The sequence below is a fragment of the Aptenodytes patagonicus genome, chromosome 14 (assembly GCF_965638725.1).
Source record: "Aptenodytes patagonicus chromosome 14, bAptPat1.pri.cur, whole genome shotgun sequence".
Taxonomy (NCBI): Eukaryota; Metazoa; Chordata; class Aves; order Sphenisciformes; family Spheniscidae; genus Aptenodytes; species Aptenodytes patagonicus.
In genome coordinates this window covers 11,762,903-11,780,498 of record NC_134962.1, presented here as the reverse complement: position 1 = coordinate 11,780,498, position 17,596 = coordinate 11,762,903, and the positions used below count along the sequence as shown (strand labels likewise).

The 17,596-nt window shown below is 54.9% G+C and overlaps 2 protein-coding genes across 2 annotated transcripts in view; one reads left to right on the top strand and one right to left on the bottom strand.

Annotated features, from left to right (window-relative positions):
• Positions 1-283: 283 nt before the first annotated feature.
• Positions 284-17,596, bottom strand: part of RBPJL (recombination signal binding protein for immunoglobulin kappa J region like) — a 21,602-nt gene continuing 4,289 nt past the window's right edge. The window contains exons 2-12 of the mRNA XM_076352410.1: positions 13,548-13,623; positions 6,465-6,590; positions 4,757-4,827; positions 4,376-4,491; positions 3,334-3,508; positions 2,797-2,934; positions 2,123-2,232; positions 1,883-2,023; positions 1,363-1,518; positions 1,025-1,128; positions 284-603 (exon numbers count right to left, since the gene is read on the bottom strand). Of these exons, the coding sequence (XP_076208525.1) occupies positions 330-603; positions 1,025-1,128; positions 1,363-1,518; positions 1,883-2,023; positions 2,123-2,232; positions 2,797-2,934; positions 3,334-3,508; positions 4,376-4,491; positions 4,757-4,827; positions 6,465-6,590; positions 13,548-13,623 (1,487 nt within the window). The 3' untranslated portion in view covers positions 284-329. The remainder of the gene's footprint in view (positions 604-1,024; positions 1,129-1,362; positions 1,519-1,882; positions 2,024-2,122; positions 2,233-2,796; positions 2,935-3,333; positions 3,509-4,375; positions 4,492-4,756; positions 4,828-6,464; positions 6,591-13,547; positions 13,624-17,596) is intronic.
• Positions 13,523-17,596, top strand: part of MATN4 (matrilin 4) — an 18,498-nt gene continuing 14,424 nt past the window's right edge. Inside the window, exon 1 of the mRNA XM_076351955.1 lies at positions 13,523-13,591. The gene's annotated coding sequence lies outside the window, so the exon portion shown is untranslated. The remainder of the gene's footprint in view (positions 13,592-17,596) is intronic.

The following is a 17,596-nucleotide window of genomic DNA, read 5'->3' as shown; positions in this document are numbered from 1 at the left end:
TGAATATATGGACTGAGGACATCAAGGGAGCTGTGATGCTCTGTGCCAGCACAGGAGGTAAATCGTGAAGGTTAGTAAAGAAGCAATTGAATCAGTAGAGTCCTTGAAGCCTGATTTATTGACGCTCTCATGTGAGATCTCAGCAGGGTCAGATGCTGCCATGAAGAGACAAGTCAGCAAATCACAGTGACACAGTGGGCATTCGATGCGTGGGGAGGACCCTTCAGCGGGGCCACCCCGAGCCCCGGATGGGGACCCCTGGCATGGCTCACGGCTTTTCCCCTTCCCTGGGGCCGGCGGCAAGGCCGAGCCTCTGCCCGACCAGCTTGCTAGCTCTGCATGAAGAGGTGGAAGTTGGTCCTGGTGAACTCCTGATGGATGCTGTCAAGTAATTTGTCTGAGTCCTGGGGGACGTCCGAAAGGACCTGCTGCCCTGGGATGAAGCTCTGCTCCGGGGTGTAGGTGAACGTGAATGAGCTGGAGTAGATGAGGCCATCGTCCCTGATCAGCAGGAGTGGGACCGTGATGGGGTATCGCAGCCACCTCCAGTCACTGCCGAAGGCAGAGACGTCAGGGACGACACACACGAGGGACTTGGGGCTCCTGGGAACAGCACAGGAGAGGAAAACATGCATTAACCTGGGAGGGCCCGGCACAGGAGTGGCCAGCAGTGAGTGCTGGCATGTCTTCTCCAGCCTGGAGCTCAGCATGAAGCCTCTGGCCGGTTTCCCCTCTCCTCTCCAGTGTTTCGTTCCCCTCTGCCAGGGTTGCTTGCTTCTTTGCAGCCCCCAAGGTCCCCATGTCCATTGTCCACTGCTATCCCCAGACCGCATCCAGAGCCAGCAGGCACCAGCCAGACTCATCCCTGCCTCTCCTTGCAATGCTCGTGCTTGGTCCCACAGAAGGGGCAGTGCAAGTGCCCCGTCCCCAAGGTCGGCAGCCTCATCCCTCCCAGAGCTGCCCAGCACTGCCCAAACCCGGCTGCCATTCCCTGCCTGCTCCCTGGCCCCCTCGGCCATGTTACCTGTACATAGTCTCTGCTTCCACATCTCCAAACCAGACCTTGAGGTGTGCGTGGAAATACTCTCCCTGCACCTCCAGCATGGCCACGTCCCCGCCGCCTGTGAGCTGTGACAGAGTGCGTGGCAGTGTGTTACGTGATGGAATGAGCCAGACTCCTTCTCCCACAGGATGCTCTGCCCGTGTGTCCCATCCCCGCTGCAGCAATCCAGACCCGGGCAATCCCACAGCATCCCAAAACCGGGAGATGCTGAGCGCGGGTGCAAGGGCTCAGCAGCAGGAGCCATGACGGAGGCAGGTGATGGAGAGGCGGGGGTGGCTGGCGGCCGGCACTGTGCCTACCTGCAGGGCAGTGATGAGCGGCACGGGGCTGACGGGCTCGCAGACGCAGGCCAGGCTCTCGCTGAAGGTGTACTCCACCGTCTCGGTGCCGATGATGGTCCAGCAGGAGCCGTCGTTCAGCAGCTCCCGGTTGGCTTCCTTCGGGCAGGGAGATGCCTGCGGAGAGTGTCACAGCTCCAAACACGCCGCAGCGGGGACAGCAGAGGAGCGGGGCCAGGATGCCTGGCTTCTGCCCCCGGCGTCTTGGTTCCAGCAAGCAACTTGGTGCCTCTGCTTTGCTTGCTGGGAAATGGGGATCGTGATGCCTTTGCAAAGACCTCAGTGACGATGTCCCCACCAAAGCAGGCAAGCCGGAGGCAGATGGCTTTGCAGCAATTCTGACCTTAATTTGGACGAAACTCCCCTTTGCTGGAAGACCCCTCCTGGTGACATGTTCCCCAGCCAGCAGCAACACAGAGGAGCTTGGAGAGAGGATGGGGAGCACCCCGGGGGTCCTCAGTCCCTCCTTGTGCTGCCGTACCTGGAACTGGATCACTTTCTCCGTGGAGAGACACAGGTACATGCGGTCGCTGCCCTGGAACTGGAAGGCACATTTGTGGAGCTGGGAGATGGGCTCGTCCACGTCCAGCAGGGCGTACTGCTTCGTCACCTTCCGGATGATCTGCAGGGTGGCAGCATCATCCCAGGGATGGTACCCCTCGCTCAGAGGCACAGAGCGGCCAGGTCCATGTGCCTGACATCCGTGGGGATGGCGGCTTACCAGGGGAGGCAGGGTGATGCCGGTGGCCGTGCAGACGAGCTGGACCACAGAGCCATAGTGGATATACCCTTCCCGCGGGGGGAACTCGCTCCGAGCGCAGCACTCATCGGCTTGGTGGGAAAGAGAGAGGCAGAGTCACCACCCCGAGTGGCCAGGGAGCAGGTTAACCTGGGCTGCCTTGCTATGCACAGGTCTGGTCGTTCTCCCAGTGCTTTCTTACTGCTTTCTCTGCTCTGCAGGTGCTCACTGCTTGGAGAGACCACTGCTCCCAGGGAGCCCAGCATGGGAGAGCGGGACTGGGATGCGGTACCTCGCAGGGACACCACCAGAGGCAGCGTGGGCAGGGATGCTGCTGGCGTCTGGCCTCTTCCAGGCAAGTAACTTGCCTGGATTCGTGAGCCTCCAGACTGGTACAGCTCTTGCTGCCCTGGTCACAGCCCATGTGCTCTCAGGGCATGATGCCAACCCTCAAAGCCAGTGGGAAACAGCCATCAGCTCCAGAGACACACCAGGAACACCAGGCAGAGGTGAGATCTGAGCCAGCTTCCCACATCCCCAAGCTATTTCCCACCCCTTTTGCCCCTAAGAACTGGCTTTGCAGGAGAGGAGAACCAGGGCTGGAGGCAGGCAGCCCTGGGCATGGCTGGTGTCAGCGGCCCCGCGAGGCTCCTTACCCAGGTGGAGGGTGAAGGCTGCCCACTGCCTGGCGCTGGCGATGAAGGCTCCCCCCTCAACGGAGAGGTAGCGGGTGCTGACAGTCTGGGAGCGCAGGCGGTTGAAGAGGGAGACTTTGGAGCCCGAGGAGATGCAGACTGCGGGGAGAGGTGGCTGGGTTAGCACTTGTCAGGTCTGCGCGTGGCTTGAACTATGGCTTTGTCAAGCCAAGAGAAGACAAGTCCTGGTTACCGGTGTAACCAGCCCAGCAGGAACCAGCACCCTCCCGGCTGCCTTTCTCTGTATGCGAGTGCCAGCCCAGCTGGGCTTTTCAAAGGTGCAGGTGAAGCCCATGGTGTGGGGAGCACACTGGCATCAGGGTGTTACGCATTGTGGTGGGTGAACCCTTCAGAAAAGAGGCGTCAATATGCCCAGATACATTCCCCCTCTTTTGGGGGTGCCCAGACCACTCTGGAGCCAAGCTGTGAGCACTCAGAGAGCATCCCACCCTGGGCTCGCACCCGCTTTCCTCCCCGCAGAGCCATCCCCGTACGCACGGTCCGTGTTCTTCAGTGACTGCTTCTTCTGCGAGGGCTTGGAGATGACCTTGATCAGCTTGCTGTGGAAGGTGCCAATCTCCTGCCCGTTGCTGAAGAAGAGCTTCAGGACCAGGCGGAAATGCTTGCGCTTGTCCGCATCCGAGATGTACAGTGCCTTGGCACAGCTGAAACCCTGCCAAGGGCACAGAGGGGCTGCCGGCAGCTCCAGCCCAGCCCCGCCAGCCTTCCTCGCCCTCCTCACCCTCCTCACCGCCCCGCAAGGACATAATAGAGCCCTTTCAAAGAGTCCCAGGTTCATTTAAAGGGGGAAACGACCGGAGATGTTATTACAGGTGGAATGAAGAGCTGGGGATCAGCAGAGGCTTTATTTACACTGGGGGCAGAGAATTCCTCATGGAAATGAATGTTCACGTGTGATTTATCCCACATAACATGAGAAATCGCCCTGGGTTTATGGTTTCCCCGCCGTCCTGGCCGATATGCCGTGCCTTAGCAGCAACGCAAGCACTGCAAACAAAGGCTCTTTTTGTAAGGTTTCTGGCCTGACTCAGACCCCGCGCTCTTCGGGGACCCCAGATAATGCTTTTACTTCTTTTTTCCCCCTATCAAAAGATGCCAGAGCTCTGCTGAAGCTCTTGAACTTTGGGATCCATCGGGGTTATTTTTAGCTGTTTATCTGCACAGCGATAAGCAGCAGTGCTGCTCACTGGGAGAAGGTACCAGGGCTGAAGGAGCTGTGCAAATTTTGGCAGCTTGCCTGCCACAGGGTGGTCAACCTGAAAAGATGGTGCCGAAGAAAGATGGGGCTCTTTGCAAGGCAGGGGAGCCTGCCCGGCTGCTCGGGCTGCCACCCGTGCCACAACAGGGTGGCAGAGCAGGAGCAGGGAGCGATGGCTAGGAAGGAAGGACCACGACATCCCGAGGAAGGGGATGATGCGACATGCCAGGGCGTGGGGTGACACCAGGGACAGCCAGCCCATGCATGAGTGGGGTCCCCATGGGGTGCCACCGCACAGCCCCAGGGAGCATCAGGCTTTACCTTCGCGTCTGGCTGCTCCTCAAAGCTGAGCTTCTGGGTCTCCATCAGGTTGCTGCCCATGCTGTCCAGTCCCATGTACCCACACACCCGAAAACCCGCCTCTCCCAGGTCTCTGGCTGGAAGAGATGGGGAGAAGCACCCTCCAGCCCCCGTGCAGGCACGAGCTTGAGCTCGGCTCTTCCTGGCGCGGTGGGTGGCCCAGGTTCCAGCCCTCCCCGGGTCTGGACCGCAGCGGGCTCAGCCTCGAGGGGGAAAGAGGAACTTGGGGGGGGCAAAGATAAAATAAACTGGGTCACTCTCCCCTTTGCAGAGGTGGAGGACAGCTCTCCACAGCACGGGAAGGGAGGGAGGAGAGGTCCAGGGCTGCTGCCCAGTGCTTACCTTTTATCTGCTCCTGTTTTAACTTCCATCCCGGCCCGCTCAGGTAAACGCAAGGTGGGGGGCAGAAAAACCTGCAAAGACAAGAGGACGTTTTCTTACTGCACTTCAGCATCCAGAAAAGGTGCTCGGGGGTGACGGGACGGCTGCGCTGAGAGCGGAGACCTTCACCCAGGGCTCACCGGTGCCGGGAGCAACCCTGCACCCTGGGAGGTACGTGGTGCTGCAGTGAGGGGCTGGGGACCCCCTGGTTGGGGGGTGCGGGCAGGGCTGGTGGGAGGAATCGGGCTCTGCTGAAGCAGCTGTCTCAGCCTCTCTGCTCTGCGCTGGCTGCCTCCAGCCGCAGCGTCCGGGTGGCTGCCACATTGATTGGTGCCGCTGGTGGCCACAGGCCCATCGGCCATGGGATGGCCCCGGGAGGGGAGGATGGGGCGCCTTGGCCCCCTCCTGCCCGGAGCCAAGGGGGTATCGGGCCCCCTGCCTCTGCCCGCCTGCCATGTGGGAGTTTCGGCAGGTCGGGAACAGAGTTTGCATTCACAGCCAGATTTGGAGCCCAACGCAAATAAATCTATAGCCAGGGTTTTGGAAACCTATTTTCCTGTCTTTTATTTGGGTTTCCACTGTCTTTGCACTTGTGTGAATGGTGCAAATTCATCCTCTATTGATACTGGGTAAAGCACTAGCAGAGAAAACACCGGTGCAGGGGGGTGGATATTTCAGAGCCCTAAAGTCCTGGATACAGATTTATTTGAACAAGTCATGCACAGCACGGGCCCCTGACTCCCACCATGAAGGAAAACGGCACCAGCACCTTTAAACTTTAAGCTGGGAGCTCTGTGCTGCTTTTCTCTCCCTCTTCAGACCTGGCATCTGATTTTCACGCTCATCCCTTGCATGGGGTCCGGAGCAGGGGGAGGAGGCTGTTCTGAAAGCTCAGCGATACGGGGGCTTCCCTCCTGGCTGGGAGACCCCATCCCAAAATAAAACCTTTACCTGTGGACCAGCAGCCCCTGGCAGGAGGCTGGATGTGATGAGGACTTTGTAGGCACAGTCAGCCCAGCTTAGAGCTGTCTCCTGGGGTCGCTGGGGTCTGGGTGCGGTTATGCCTTAGAGGTAGAGCTCGTCGCCTCATAGCTACTCCACACTCGGTAATAACAGGATTATTTATATCACAAGGATTAATGGAGGATTAATTACATTACACTGCCACAGTCTGATGTCACTGCCCAGGAGTAGCAATTTTGAGATTCAAGCCAGAACCTCGAAGTGTTTTTGCAGTGCAGGAAAGATTTTTCAAAAATAGCAGCTTTTTGGAGACCGTGGGCATTGATGGAAACACCCCAGTCCCTGCTGTAGCCGTTCAGATTTTAAGACAAGATTTCCAGAGCACTTAAAACACTAACCTTTCCTCTTCTTCTTGAATAGTTTATTTCCTTCTTTCACTTCATCTTTCTGATCTCCATTACGCCACGGGAGGAACCTAACCATTGGGAATGTCTAACTGGGATGGATGCAGGTGGAGGGTTAATATCCTTAGTTCAAGACTAAACAGTAGTTTTAGATGCAAAGGGGTCATGAATGGATGGAGAGGGGGGGGTGTCAAATCATTTGCTTCACCAGCTTAAATCAGAGAAATCTAGCAAGGCTGAAATCGAGCTTTAGGTAGCTGGGTTTGGAAGTGGCTGTCAGAGAAGCTGGAGCCGTCTCCTACCTTTTTTCATTGCCGTACGACTTCTGTGCGACTTTGGCGTGCAGTATCAATACTGTCTGGTCTGCCGGCAGCTGCAGGTACCTCCGCACACCGTCTCGAAGCAGGTTGGTTTGGTACGGGTTGGATCTACAAGACAGAGGTCCCCCAGCACTGTAACACCAGAACTGGGCTCCTTGCCTTGCCCTACCAGCCCTACGCCGAGCAGGGAGCCTGGAGCACCCTCCCTGACCAGCCTGACGGGTGGGGAAGGTGGAGAGGCTTTCCCATCGGAAAGCACTGGAGATCAGAGAGCATCTCAGCTGCTGTAAGACTGGGGTTGACACTGAAAAACACAAAGTTTGGATAACTGAATAACTGCTTCATCAGTTTTCAATCAAACACACACACAGGGCACTATGTTTACAGCTCTGAAACGTGCATTTCTAAGACTTCCAGTCCCACACAATGGCGGCAATGCCCTAATTGATTTTTAATTTGTTTTTCCACCTGATGTGCTTGTTGGTGAATTGGGAAACAATGCTGCTGAGCCGTGAGTGCAGCTGGGGAGCTGACACGCAAGGAGCAGCTGCTCGTTGGCTTCTGCAAGGGCTGTTGGGTGAAAATAGCTGCATTTTTCTCCAAGACCTAAGTGGGTGGTTTTGCCGATTCTTTCTGCTCTATTAACTAGAAGGAGTTCCCATGCACCCAGCATTTAACTCTGCTAACTTAGCAGGTTGGGCATTAACTGGCTGGAGAGAGATGAGGTGGATCCAAGCCCCAGGTGCCCTGCTCTGCCACCTGGGACACGTGTGCAAGAACTGGGGGATGGGAGGGGGGAAGAGTTATGGGGTGTCTACTGGGGAGACCTTTTGTGGTGCTGACTTGCTTTCAGAGGAGGTGAGACTGCCCATCTGAAGAACATCAGCTCCTGCCCTACTGAAAGCCCTTTGGCTGGGCAAGAGGAAACCAGAGGAGAGGGAAGGGGTGTTGCCTGGGCAGGAGCCCCTCGTTGGCACATCTGCCCATGTCTGGGACGTGGCAGCTGGGCACACTCAAGAGAAATTGCTCCTACCAAGGGGACGCATCCTCACTGGTTATGAAAAGGTCTTGACTTAAGCCTGAGCTTACTTCTTCCATGCGCCGAGCTCCCTTGACTTGCTCCAAAGGGGTGTTCGGGCCTGCTGGTATTTGGACAACGTTTCAAATGCGTTTCTACTCTGCATGCCCAGGGGATGGTTTTGGACCCACTTGAATGAGCATCAGACGCAAACAAGATCCAGCAGCCTCAGGAGAGAGAAAGCTGTATGGAAACTGGCTTCAGACTCTGGCTCTTGACCCTCCCAAGGCTGCTGGGGTTCACTCATGACCTCTCCACACAGCGATGGCCTCGCATTGGAGACAGAGAGAAACAGCAGTGGCCAGAGAAGGCTGGGAAGCCCCAACCAGAGCTGCAAACACACTGCTGAGCCACCGGGAGCAAGCGGCCAGGGACTGCAGGCAGCGCTGGGGGATCGCTCAGAGGAGAAGAGGTGAGGATGGGGGGCATCAGCCATGGCCACCCAGGGAAAATCTTGCAAGAGGTACACAGTGGAGCATCGCCATTAAAAACAGTCTCTCTTCCTCTTAAATGGGCTAGAAATGGAGAATAGTTGAGGGCATAAACAGATGTGTGAAGAGAGGTAAATCTGGTCCTGCCAAGCACCCCAAGGCAGGTTATGGTGAGCTCTTGCTGAGCTCAGAGGCCAGAGCAAGCTCCCAAGGAGAGAAGCAGCCACACTGCCATCCCAAGCAGCCTTTTAGAAGAGTTCATCAGCCAGTTTTGCTCTTCCCAGTGCAATATGTGTATTTTGAAGAGGCTGTGCCCTTTACAGCTTCTAGAACCCACATTACAGTTAGCCTTAAACTTACTTCCCTTCACTTCCAGCTTTCTCACATTGTGGATGGAGCTGATGCTCTCCTGTTTGTGCGTGGAAGACAAACTTGTCTCCCATACAAGCAAATATTTACCCAGCATCTCCTCTGGGTAGTTCCATGGGGACCTGATGCTTTGCACTCCACAGATTTTCCCATCATTGCCGTGTTCGGTTATTAGATGGGCAACATAATCTCCTGCCCTCCTTGTTCTCAATTCTTTATCCTAGACGTGTTAGCCGGATCACCAGCAAGCATAAATCAACAGAGCTCTGCCAAAATCAGATTTACAGCTGGTGCCAGTGTCACCCACAGCATTAGCTGCCGCTCTGTGTCTGAGAAATGAATGTATTATGGCCACGGCAAGCCTGTTCTGGACTGCAGAGCACGGCTTGCAGAGCACGCGCTGCAACCGAGCTCCTCTCCCCGCGGCAGCCCCAGCACTGCTGCCAGCACACGGCTCTGGGCTCAGCCATGGCTCGTCCCGGCCGGCACTCACGGCAAGCCAGCCGTAGCTCCTTTGCCAGACAGACCCTCGGATCACCCTTAACGGCTCCTGTGACGAGGCTGGATCAGTTCCCTCCGACTCTCCATCGTGGGGCTGGGAGACTCCTGCCCTGGCACGCTGAAGTTGAGCTTTACCAGCCAGCATCCCACCAGTGCCCTCTCTAGGATGAGTTACTTAGAAAGGCTGGAGTGAAGTTTTTCAGTGAGACTATCTACTGACTGGTTTATATCTTTGCACAGCCAAAGAGGTCCCATAAGAAAGTTATTTAATCTTTTTCCATAATGGCAATCTGCAGCTGTCTCACTCCTTTGCTGCCAAGCAATATTGTGATTTCAGCTTTGATCCGCTTTTGCTATTTTTCCCTTCATCTAAAAGCACCATTTGGGAATTTCTCTGCAAAAGTCTGTCTTTTTTTTTTTTTTTTTTTTTTTTTTAACAGAACTAGTGATTGCGATCAGGATAAACATGGAAAAGGCTGTCCACTGGCCTGACCTTGGCAATTCTTTTACACTAATACAACATGGTGAAAAATGAGTACTAAACCTTGCTGGCTCCGTTCAGTAGCATTTTGCCCTCAGTTTGTCAGAGACAATGGGCACAGAGCAGGGGAGAACCAGGCTGGGTGTGTGAATTTTCTCCTGGTGAGTCCCATTGTTCAGTATTCAGTGCAAAATGAGGAGCGTAGCTTTGGGTCCTTGCTCGTGTCTCAGCTGCAGGGACACATGCTCCATCCCCGTTACTGTCACCCACCAGCACCGACGTGCTCACCAGCGCCCATCCGTTTAGCTTGGGTCCGCCTGGGAAGCACCGATCCCCACGGAGCCGCTGGGCTGGGAGCTGCTGGAGGGAGCCTCTCCCATTAACCCATCGGCAGAATAAGGAACAGCCTGGTACCGAGGCCAGGCAGCGGCAGGGAGTGTTCGGGAGCAAATTGCCAAAACCTGTGGATTAAGACGTGTGCTGACAGCGTGGCCAGCAGCAATGCCTGCTCCGCAGAGCCTCCCGCGGCACCGGCTCGGGGCAGGGCCAGGCTTGTGCAGGTATCACTGCTCCCTGCCATCCGTACGTAATACCAGAGGCACGTGGGTTACTGCCCGGAGCTTATTAAAGAGCCTTCTGGAATAATTATCCACATGCTATTTACTGCTCAAAGTGGGAACATGCATGCCAAAGGCAGGTAAACAGACCGCAGTTCTTCAGATTTGATATCTAGCTGGAGGAATGACTACTGAGAAACCTGTTTTTCTTTTCTTTGTCTGTTCTCTGCAGCCATTGCCTTCCAAATTTGGGGGCTAAATTGTTTCAGTGACGCATTTCTGAACAGTGCTTGCCATTCTGCCCACTGAGGTGACCACCCAGCATCCATCATCTGGTTTAAATTTACCTTCAGAGAGTCAAAGGACTATTGCTAAAGCAGCTCAATATACCCACTTGGCTCCTTCTGGCACCTACAGCCTCCTCAGGGTTACAGGGAATTATTCACTCCTTCTGACATTTATTATATTAAATTATTAAAATGCTTTGATTGTAGTGCAGTGTTAGTTCAGTGTCATGTTAGCAACACCGCACGGGCCGGGCTCTTAGAGCTGACGTTAAAAGCTTCCTTTTCAGAGCCTGAGGTCTCAGCTGGGACTCGACTGCTCTCGCACACAGTTAGGCATTATGTGGAAGCGGGGGGGAGTAAGGGGGAAGCCACCACCTTTCTCCTACGCTGATTTTTTGTAAGCCTCTCCTCCTCCCTGCTCAGCCTGGCATTGCTTACGGCCGAGGCTTTTCCCTCACTTTAGGTCAGGATGTGCCTCAGGAGAGGGTGCGAGCGCACTTTGAGGTGCATCTCTGGGGTGGCTCTGCCCTGGTGTTGGAAGTGGGAGAGACCCAGGGCACCTGTGGGTACTTGCAAGCCCTGGCCGTGTTGCTGTGCCCTCTTCAGGGAGGGCATTTCCCATTTCCATGGGAAATGAAGCAGAAAAGGAGGAGTGCCCTGGGTGCTTTTTACAGGAGACACACAGCTGGACCATCTCGTGAAGGGCTGTTTTATGTGGGCACGCAGGGAACCCAGGCAGGCGCTGAGAGGCTTTGTTTGGTAGGGTCAGACCCTGCAGTCACAACGCTGATTTTAGGAGAGCTGATGTTTAACACCGCAGCTGAAAATTAGCCCTCACCTTCCCAGCAGCGAGCGTGGGGGGCCTCAATCAGCGCTTTGTCCTGCCTCCAGCCGGGAAACGCATTTCCTCCTTCCTCGGTCCCGGTGGGTCGGGCAGGGCTATGCATCGCTGGCTACCTCCCGCCGCAGAGCACCGCAGCTCGGTGCATCCTGCCTTCCCGCCCGGGCTGCCGCCCTGGGTGACTGCCCTGCCGCAGGCACGGCTCCTGCCTGTGTCACAAACAGGGGAGAACCCAACCAAAGGCCCTTTTCAGCTCAGCCTTCCCCTGCCACTGGGTCGCGCGACCCTGCTGAGACAGCCACGCTCATGGTGTGGGACGTATCCTGGTCCCCACATCACCTTCTGCTCTGCGAGGGCAGGTCAGGCCGGGAAGTCCCACAACTCCCTGTGTGTGCGCACCCTTGGGCAACCGCAGGAGCAGAAAAAGCACTTTATGGACACCGGGAGAAGCAAACCGCCTTCTGCACTGCTGCTTTCCAGTTCACCAATGTTCACCAGCTCAGTCTGCAGAGGAAGGGATCCGATTTTTTCGGTCCCTTGGGAATGAAAGTATCGGACTCAGGAGGCCGAAATACGATCCCAGCAGCTATTGTTTAGAAACTGGGTCTTCAAATCAGCTCTTTATACAAGAACTTTAACTCATGGTAACAGTGTCCTCATGTGCAGGTAACACTGAATTCAAGCGCAGAGATTTAATTTGCTGCTTTTCCCCCACGAAGGAGCTGCCGTTTGCCTCGCTCAGGAGATGGCTGCCCTGCAGCTTGCTGGGGACTTGCTGCCACAGAGGGCAATTGTTCTTTCCTCAGCTTGGGAAAACCAAGCGTCCTAATAAAAAATATCCATTTTAGAGGTCTGGGTTATGTTTTGTACAGAGCAGGGGAGAAAATGCCTGCAGTGCTCTTGGGTATGGAGTCAATGCAATGTTTATGCAAAAGGAAAAGCCATTAGAAATCACAGAAATGAGAAGCCTGCAGTTTCTGGCTTCCCTCATTTTTCAATACCTCCTTTAATCCAGACCAACCCAACCCACAAGCCCTTGTATATGCATGGGTATTTATAAATCCTCTATTTTCCTCACTGCACACACAAGTGAAATTCAGCCTTTTCTGAGCTTGGGGGATTTATCGGCCACACCGAGGGCAAACACCAGCTGAGACCAGGAAGCACGAAAACCCTGCGGCGGTGAGCTCTGCAGGGGACCGGGGGCCAGCCGGGGTGGTCACCGCAGGCATGTTCCTCGCTGCCCTGCGCCTGCCCCAGCAGCACCAACACCCTCAAAATGCCCAAGTTTGATAATACAATATTGGCTCGTCTGCTAGAAAATTCAGATAATGTGGTTATGTAGTTAGAGAGACAACAGAGAAAGGTTCTCTGTTCCTCATGTAGCCGTCGAAGTTAGTGCAAAGAGGAAGGAAAGTGCTGTTAAAGCACTAAAACACAGTCCTATAAAGCACTAAAGGTGGTTCCTACCACCACCAGATTGATCTAAGTGCTGAGAAGAGGTGGAGGGCTGGGAAGATCTATTCCAGGGTATCTAAGAAGCCTTTGCTGATGATCTCCATCGCTACAGTAGGGCACATCAGTTGATGACCTTGCTGGAAGCTCAGCCTGAGCCTCTACAGCCCTCAGAGCTCTGGTCTGTAGCTTCCGGGTTCAAACCCACCTCCCCGCACTGCAGCCACTACCTGCAGAGGTTCCTAAACTCCCAGGGCACTGTAGCTCAAATGGATATTAAGCTTGGACTCTCCTTTTTTCAGGACCTTCTGAGTTTAGGGGGCTCCCAGGTGCACTACCACAGCAGGGGAAGATGAAAAAAAAAAAAAAAGAAAAAAGAAAAGAAAAAAGGGAAAAAAGAAAAACAGAAAAAAGAGAAAAAAGAAAATAGAAAGAAGAAAGAAAAAAGAAAAAAGAAAAAGGAAAAAAAAGAAAAAAGAAAGAAGAAAGAAAAAAAGAAAAAGAAAGGAAGAAAAGAAAAAAGAAAATAGAAAGAAGAAGAAAGAAAAAAGAAAAAGAAAAGAGAAAAAGAGAAGAAAAACAGAAAAAACACGGCAGCCTCTCCCTGGCCGGTCACTCCCCGCAGGCAAGGGCTGTGAATAACCGGGTCGCGCACAGCTCGATGCCGATGCCGCCGCACGCCTCTGGCGATCCCCGTTTCCACCTGCGCGCAGCTCCCGCTCGCCCGTGGGCACCTGCACGGACACGACCCGCGGGGCGGGGGGAGGTGGGAGCCCGCGGGCACCCCCACGCTGGGGCGGGCGGGCGGCCGGACCTCCCTCCCCCCGCGCCCCCCCCCCCCAGCGCTGCCCCGGGGCCGGGCCGGGGCGCGGCGGCCGTTGCCCGCCCCGCCGCCCCCCCGCTCCCCCCGCCCCGTTAAATGCCGCGCGGGGCCCCGCCGCCTCCCAGCGCTGCTGCTGCCGCCGCGCACCGCTCCGCGCACCGCCCCGCGCCGCCCCGCGCAGCTCCGCGCACCGCTCAGCGCCCCGCGCAGCTCCGCGCCGCTCCGCTCCGCGCCCGCCGTACCTGACCCAGTAGCGCGGCGGGGAGCGGCTCCGCGGCCGGCACGGGTGAGTGAGGGGCTCCGCGGGCGCCGCCGCCCCTGCGGGAAGGGAAGGGAGAGGGTGAGGGTGAGGGTGAGCCCGGCCCCGGCCCCGGCCTCGGCCCCGGCCCGGCGGGGCTGAGCCGCGACGCCGTGCGCAGCGCCGAGCACTGCCGCGGGGGTTGGCAGCCTCCGGAGGGCTTTTCCTTGGAGTGGGGCTGGCAGAGAGGGGAGCAGCGATCTGGGGCACGAAGAGCAGCAAGCAAAGCCGGGGGGGGGGCGAGGAGAGCCTTTGACATGGGTTTTATTCCCAAAAGCTGTGGGCTGGAGCCCTCCCGAAGTCCCCCCGCCTGTAGGGTCTTGTCCCCCTACAGCGGTGCCAGCGGTTGCCCTCCCGAGCGCGCTGGGCTGGGGGCCATGTCTTGGTGGGGCAGTAAGAGGGCATGGTACCCCGCTCTGGCTCTCGGTGCCTGTGCGGAGGATGTAAACCCTTCTCCACTGTCGGGATGGCGCAGTTTGCAGTCTGCCTGCTCTGCTCACCTTTTGCCTAGCTTTCGGGCAGGTTCCTGCTTATACAATCGAGGATCTCTTTTAGCAGAGAATAATAAGGTCTGGTACACCTGGGCAAGGCGTATTGAGCAATAGGAGATTGAGATCCTACAAAAAGATAAGCTTAGAAGTGTGCCCTAAGTTTGTTATGCACTGTTTCTGCACGACTGAGAAATTGGGTCTGTGCATACTCATAAATATGTTTGCACAAGCAATCACCCACCTTTGGCTTGCAATTCCAACCATTTCACGGGGAAAAGTTAGCTCTAGGCACTTTTGTTCCAAGCAATTACATGGGAAAACTTGTTTGGAAAATCAGATTATTCTGCGCTCATCATATTTGTGCTAACACGCAGCCATCCAAGATAAGTGGAGCTGAGCAGCTACACGATGTGGTGGTATGTGCTCCGCTGGGGTTTCCCCCCTCGTTCTGCGAGGACAGCCTTTGCTGCGGTGCAGAGAGCTGCCGAATCCATCTGGGAGGCAGGGCTCCAGAGCGGGAATGGGTGTCGGTGAGGAGGCCGGCACGGGAACGGGACTGTCCTGCTTCGAAGGAAGCCACCACAAGTGTGCAGTGGGACTCGGGGGGCGGAAAGTGGGCTCCGAGAGAGGAGCCTGTTCAGAGCCCCGACGCTGAGACAAGGCACACAACTTTACCTCTTCTGCTTAAACTCATAGGATTTTTGCTTCAGTCAAGCCCAGTTTATTTATAAAGTTACTATGAAGTCCTCCCTGTGGGACCCTCTGTAGCATCTCTTGATAGTAAAGATTATTTTTTTTTCTTTTTCCAAGAACAGGAGCAATTAATCACAGGCAGTGACCATGCAGGTTCTCAGTAGCAAGTAGAAACTGCATTTCACAAGCAGATTCTTGTGATCTCTGCAGGGATTCATTAGATTGGCATTTGATATCGGCAAAAAGTGCGTGGGGGGAAATCTGCTCTCGGATCTCAGCCCTGATATTTGCCACCAGGATATGGATAAATTTGGCCTCATCTGAAATACATTCCCATCTGGAAGGCATGCAAGAGGTCTTGGAGTTAGTAATGAAACAACGCTTTCCATCGAAGCAGGCGGGGTATTGCTGCATCCAACTGGAAAAAGCTGTTGTCGATTTTTGTGGAAGTTGTAACTTTCTTTTTTCTTGAAGAATTAAAGAAATTTTACATGATTACTATGAGATGGACTCGGGAGCTGCCCTTGTTGGCGACGGTAGCAAACAGAAAAGACGAAGCCAACAAGGCAGCCCGTTGTAGGCAATCTGCGGTCACAGAAGATGTTTGTGCTCCGATTGCTCATAACATAGCATTTCCCTTGAGGTTGGCATTAGGGGTTAAAGGTTTTCAAGAGAAGCCTTTGTTTAAACATCTTTAAAGTTTCCAATAGGGGCCCCTTTGTTTGCTTTCCAAGCAGCGTGCCTGCCTTGTTAAAAACTCGGCGGTCATAAAATGCCATTTACAAATGCTTGATGAATAGGGCTGAAACATGGAGGGGGAGATAAGTAGAGTTCGTATCTACATGCACATGTGAATTACAGACAGGCCCTACTGTGAGTGAATAAACGGGACCTAGAAGAAACACAGCAAAAAAAAGATGGGAGTGGTACTTACAAAGAAACTTATAAAAATCAGCCACTCCCCCAGAACCAGTCAGTCCCTCTTGTGCCAGATGTCACACACGTGTCCTCCAGCCATGCCAGGAGGCTGAGCGGCTCCTGCCACTTGTCATTACCTCTCAGTATTCGTGTTTTCTCCACTTTGGGCCCAAACAGTAGCAAATTGATCACTTGGGCTCTGTTGGCTGGAAGGGAGCTCACGCAGCTGCCATAAGGGCTCCATTGAGCAGCGGGGCGCAGGGACCCGGACTTTGCGCTGTTACCTGCTGCGGGCTGGCAAGAGTCACCCCTCTGTAGGTACTTGCAGCACAGATGTACCTTTAGGTATCGAGTAACATTTTTAGCACTTAGAAGGCTTTGGTTCCCTCTCCTGTCCTGGCTAAATGTAAAGGTTTAAAAACAGCTCTGTTAAAGCAGGGGAGGGTATAGGCGTGTGCGCAGGAGACTCCAGAGACTGGTGCACAGCTATGGCAGTGTTTCCACGCAAGATGCCCCCGGGCTGCTGTGCCTGATCCTGTGTCTGAAGCTTTTCTGGTTCTCAGGCAGCTTGTCCTTCCTGGTGTTTTTTACTGGAGGCCGGATCTGTCTTCCCTGGCAACTTTCTGCCTTTACCTGTGTCTCTTCGTCCACAACCTTCTGATCTCTCGCCTTGCGAGCCCTTGGTTGCACACATGAATCCATCACTAACCTGGTCCCTCTGGTGCCCATCAGGGAAATCTGTAGGGATCAGCTGTGGTCCCTTGCAGAGAGGTGGCAGTAACTTGGTTTCTCTCCAGACTTCCCGTCTCTGGGCTGTGTCATGCTGCTTTGCTGGTTGATTGCCAGCGTATAAGTTAGGGAGTCTTTGAGTTGTAGCCTGCGGACCCGTAGGAGTCCATGGTCTACGGGAGGAATCAGTAGGAGCAGATCTGTTGACAGCAGAGGTAACCCACTATACAAGTCTGTGTCTTGGCTGGAAAATTAGCAGGGTCCACAAGCTGAAAAAGATGGAAGAACCCTGCCTTTGGGTATTCACAGCTCCTACACTTCCAGCTGGACTTGGATGGCTTCCCCAAAGTGTCGCGTTAGACATCCCCCTCATTCTTTTTCTCTTTTCACAGCATCTTGCTTTGGCTTTAACAGTACCAGCCAGGATGAGAGTGACACAAAACATTTCAGTCTGCGCTGAAATGCCAGGCAGCAATCTCACTACCACTCCTCCATTTCGCTCTCCCTGTCATCTGCTGAACCTCTTGTGTCAAGTTGTTGAGGCAGATGACAGGCTGAGAACGGCTGCCCTGTGCCCAGGTTCCCTAAAGCACGTCTGGACATTCCCTCGACTGTCTGAAGTGCCCTTTTTTCACGCCGGCTGGGTCTGTGCCCTCATCCTGGGATGCAGGTGGGAGAGCCAGCCTGGGTCCTGGCTCTGCCACAGGCTTCCCACAGTCTTGAGCAAGTAGCTTTGACACTCCTGGTCTCTGATTCCTCATGCCATACTGTAGGACTCTCCTTGGAGAGCCTTATGAGGCCTCAAAGCCTCGGTGAAGCAACCTCGGAGTGTTCCCTGGTCTGTCCTGGAAGCAAAGACCTCGTAGGCACCTTTGGCAAGAACTCGGTAAATGCAACAGAATTAGATGATTTCAACTACTTGCTCACAGGTTGACCAGAAAGGGCTAATCTCACATAGGGGTGAGGTTGAGGTCAAGTGGTCCTCAGCCATGGCTTCAAATGCTGCTTTGAGTCCCTGGGGAGGTCTCGCAGGAGGTTTCCACGCAGCATCTGTGTGTGCTGACAATGACAGGATGATGCTGAGGCACAAAGGTCCCCAAGGCACCTGCTCTTCAGTGTGGGCAGAAGTGAGGCCACAGACCACTGCGACGCTGGTAAAGTT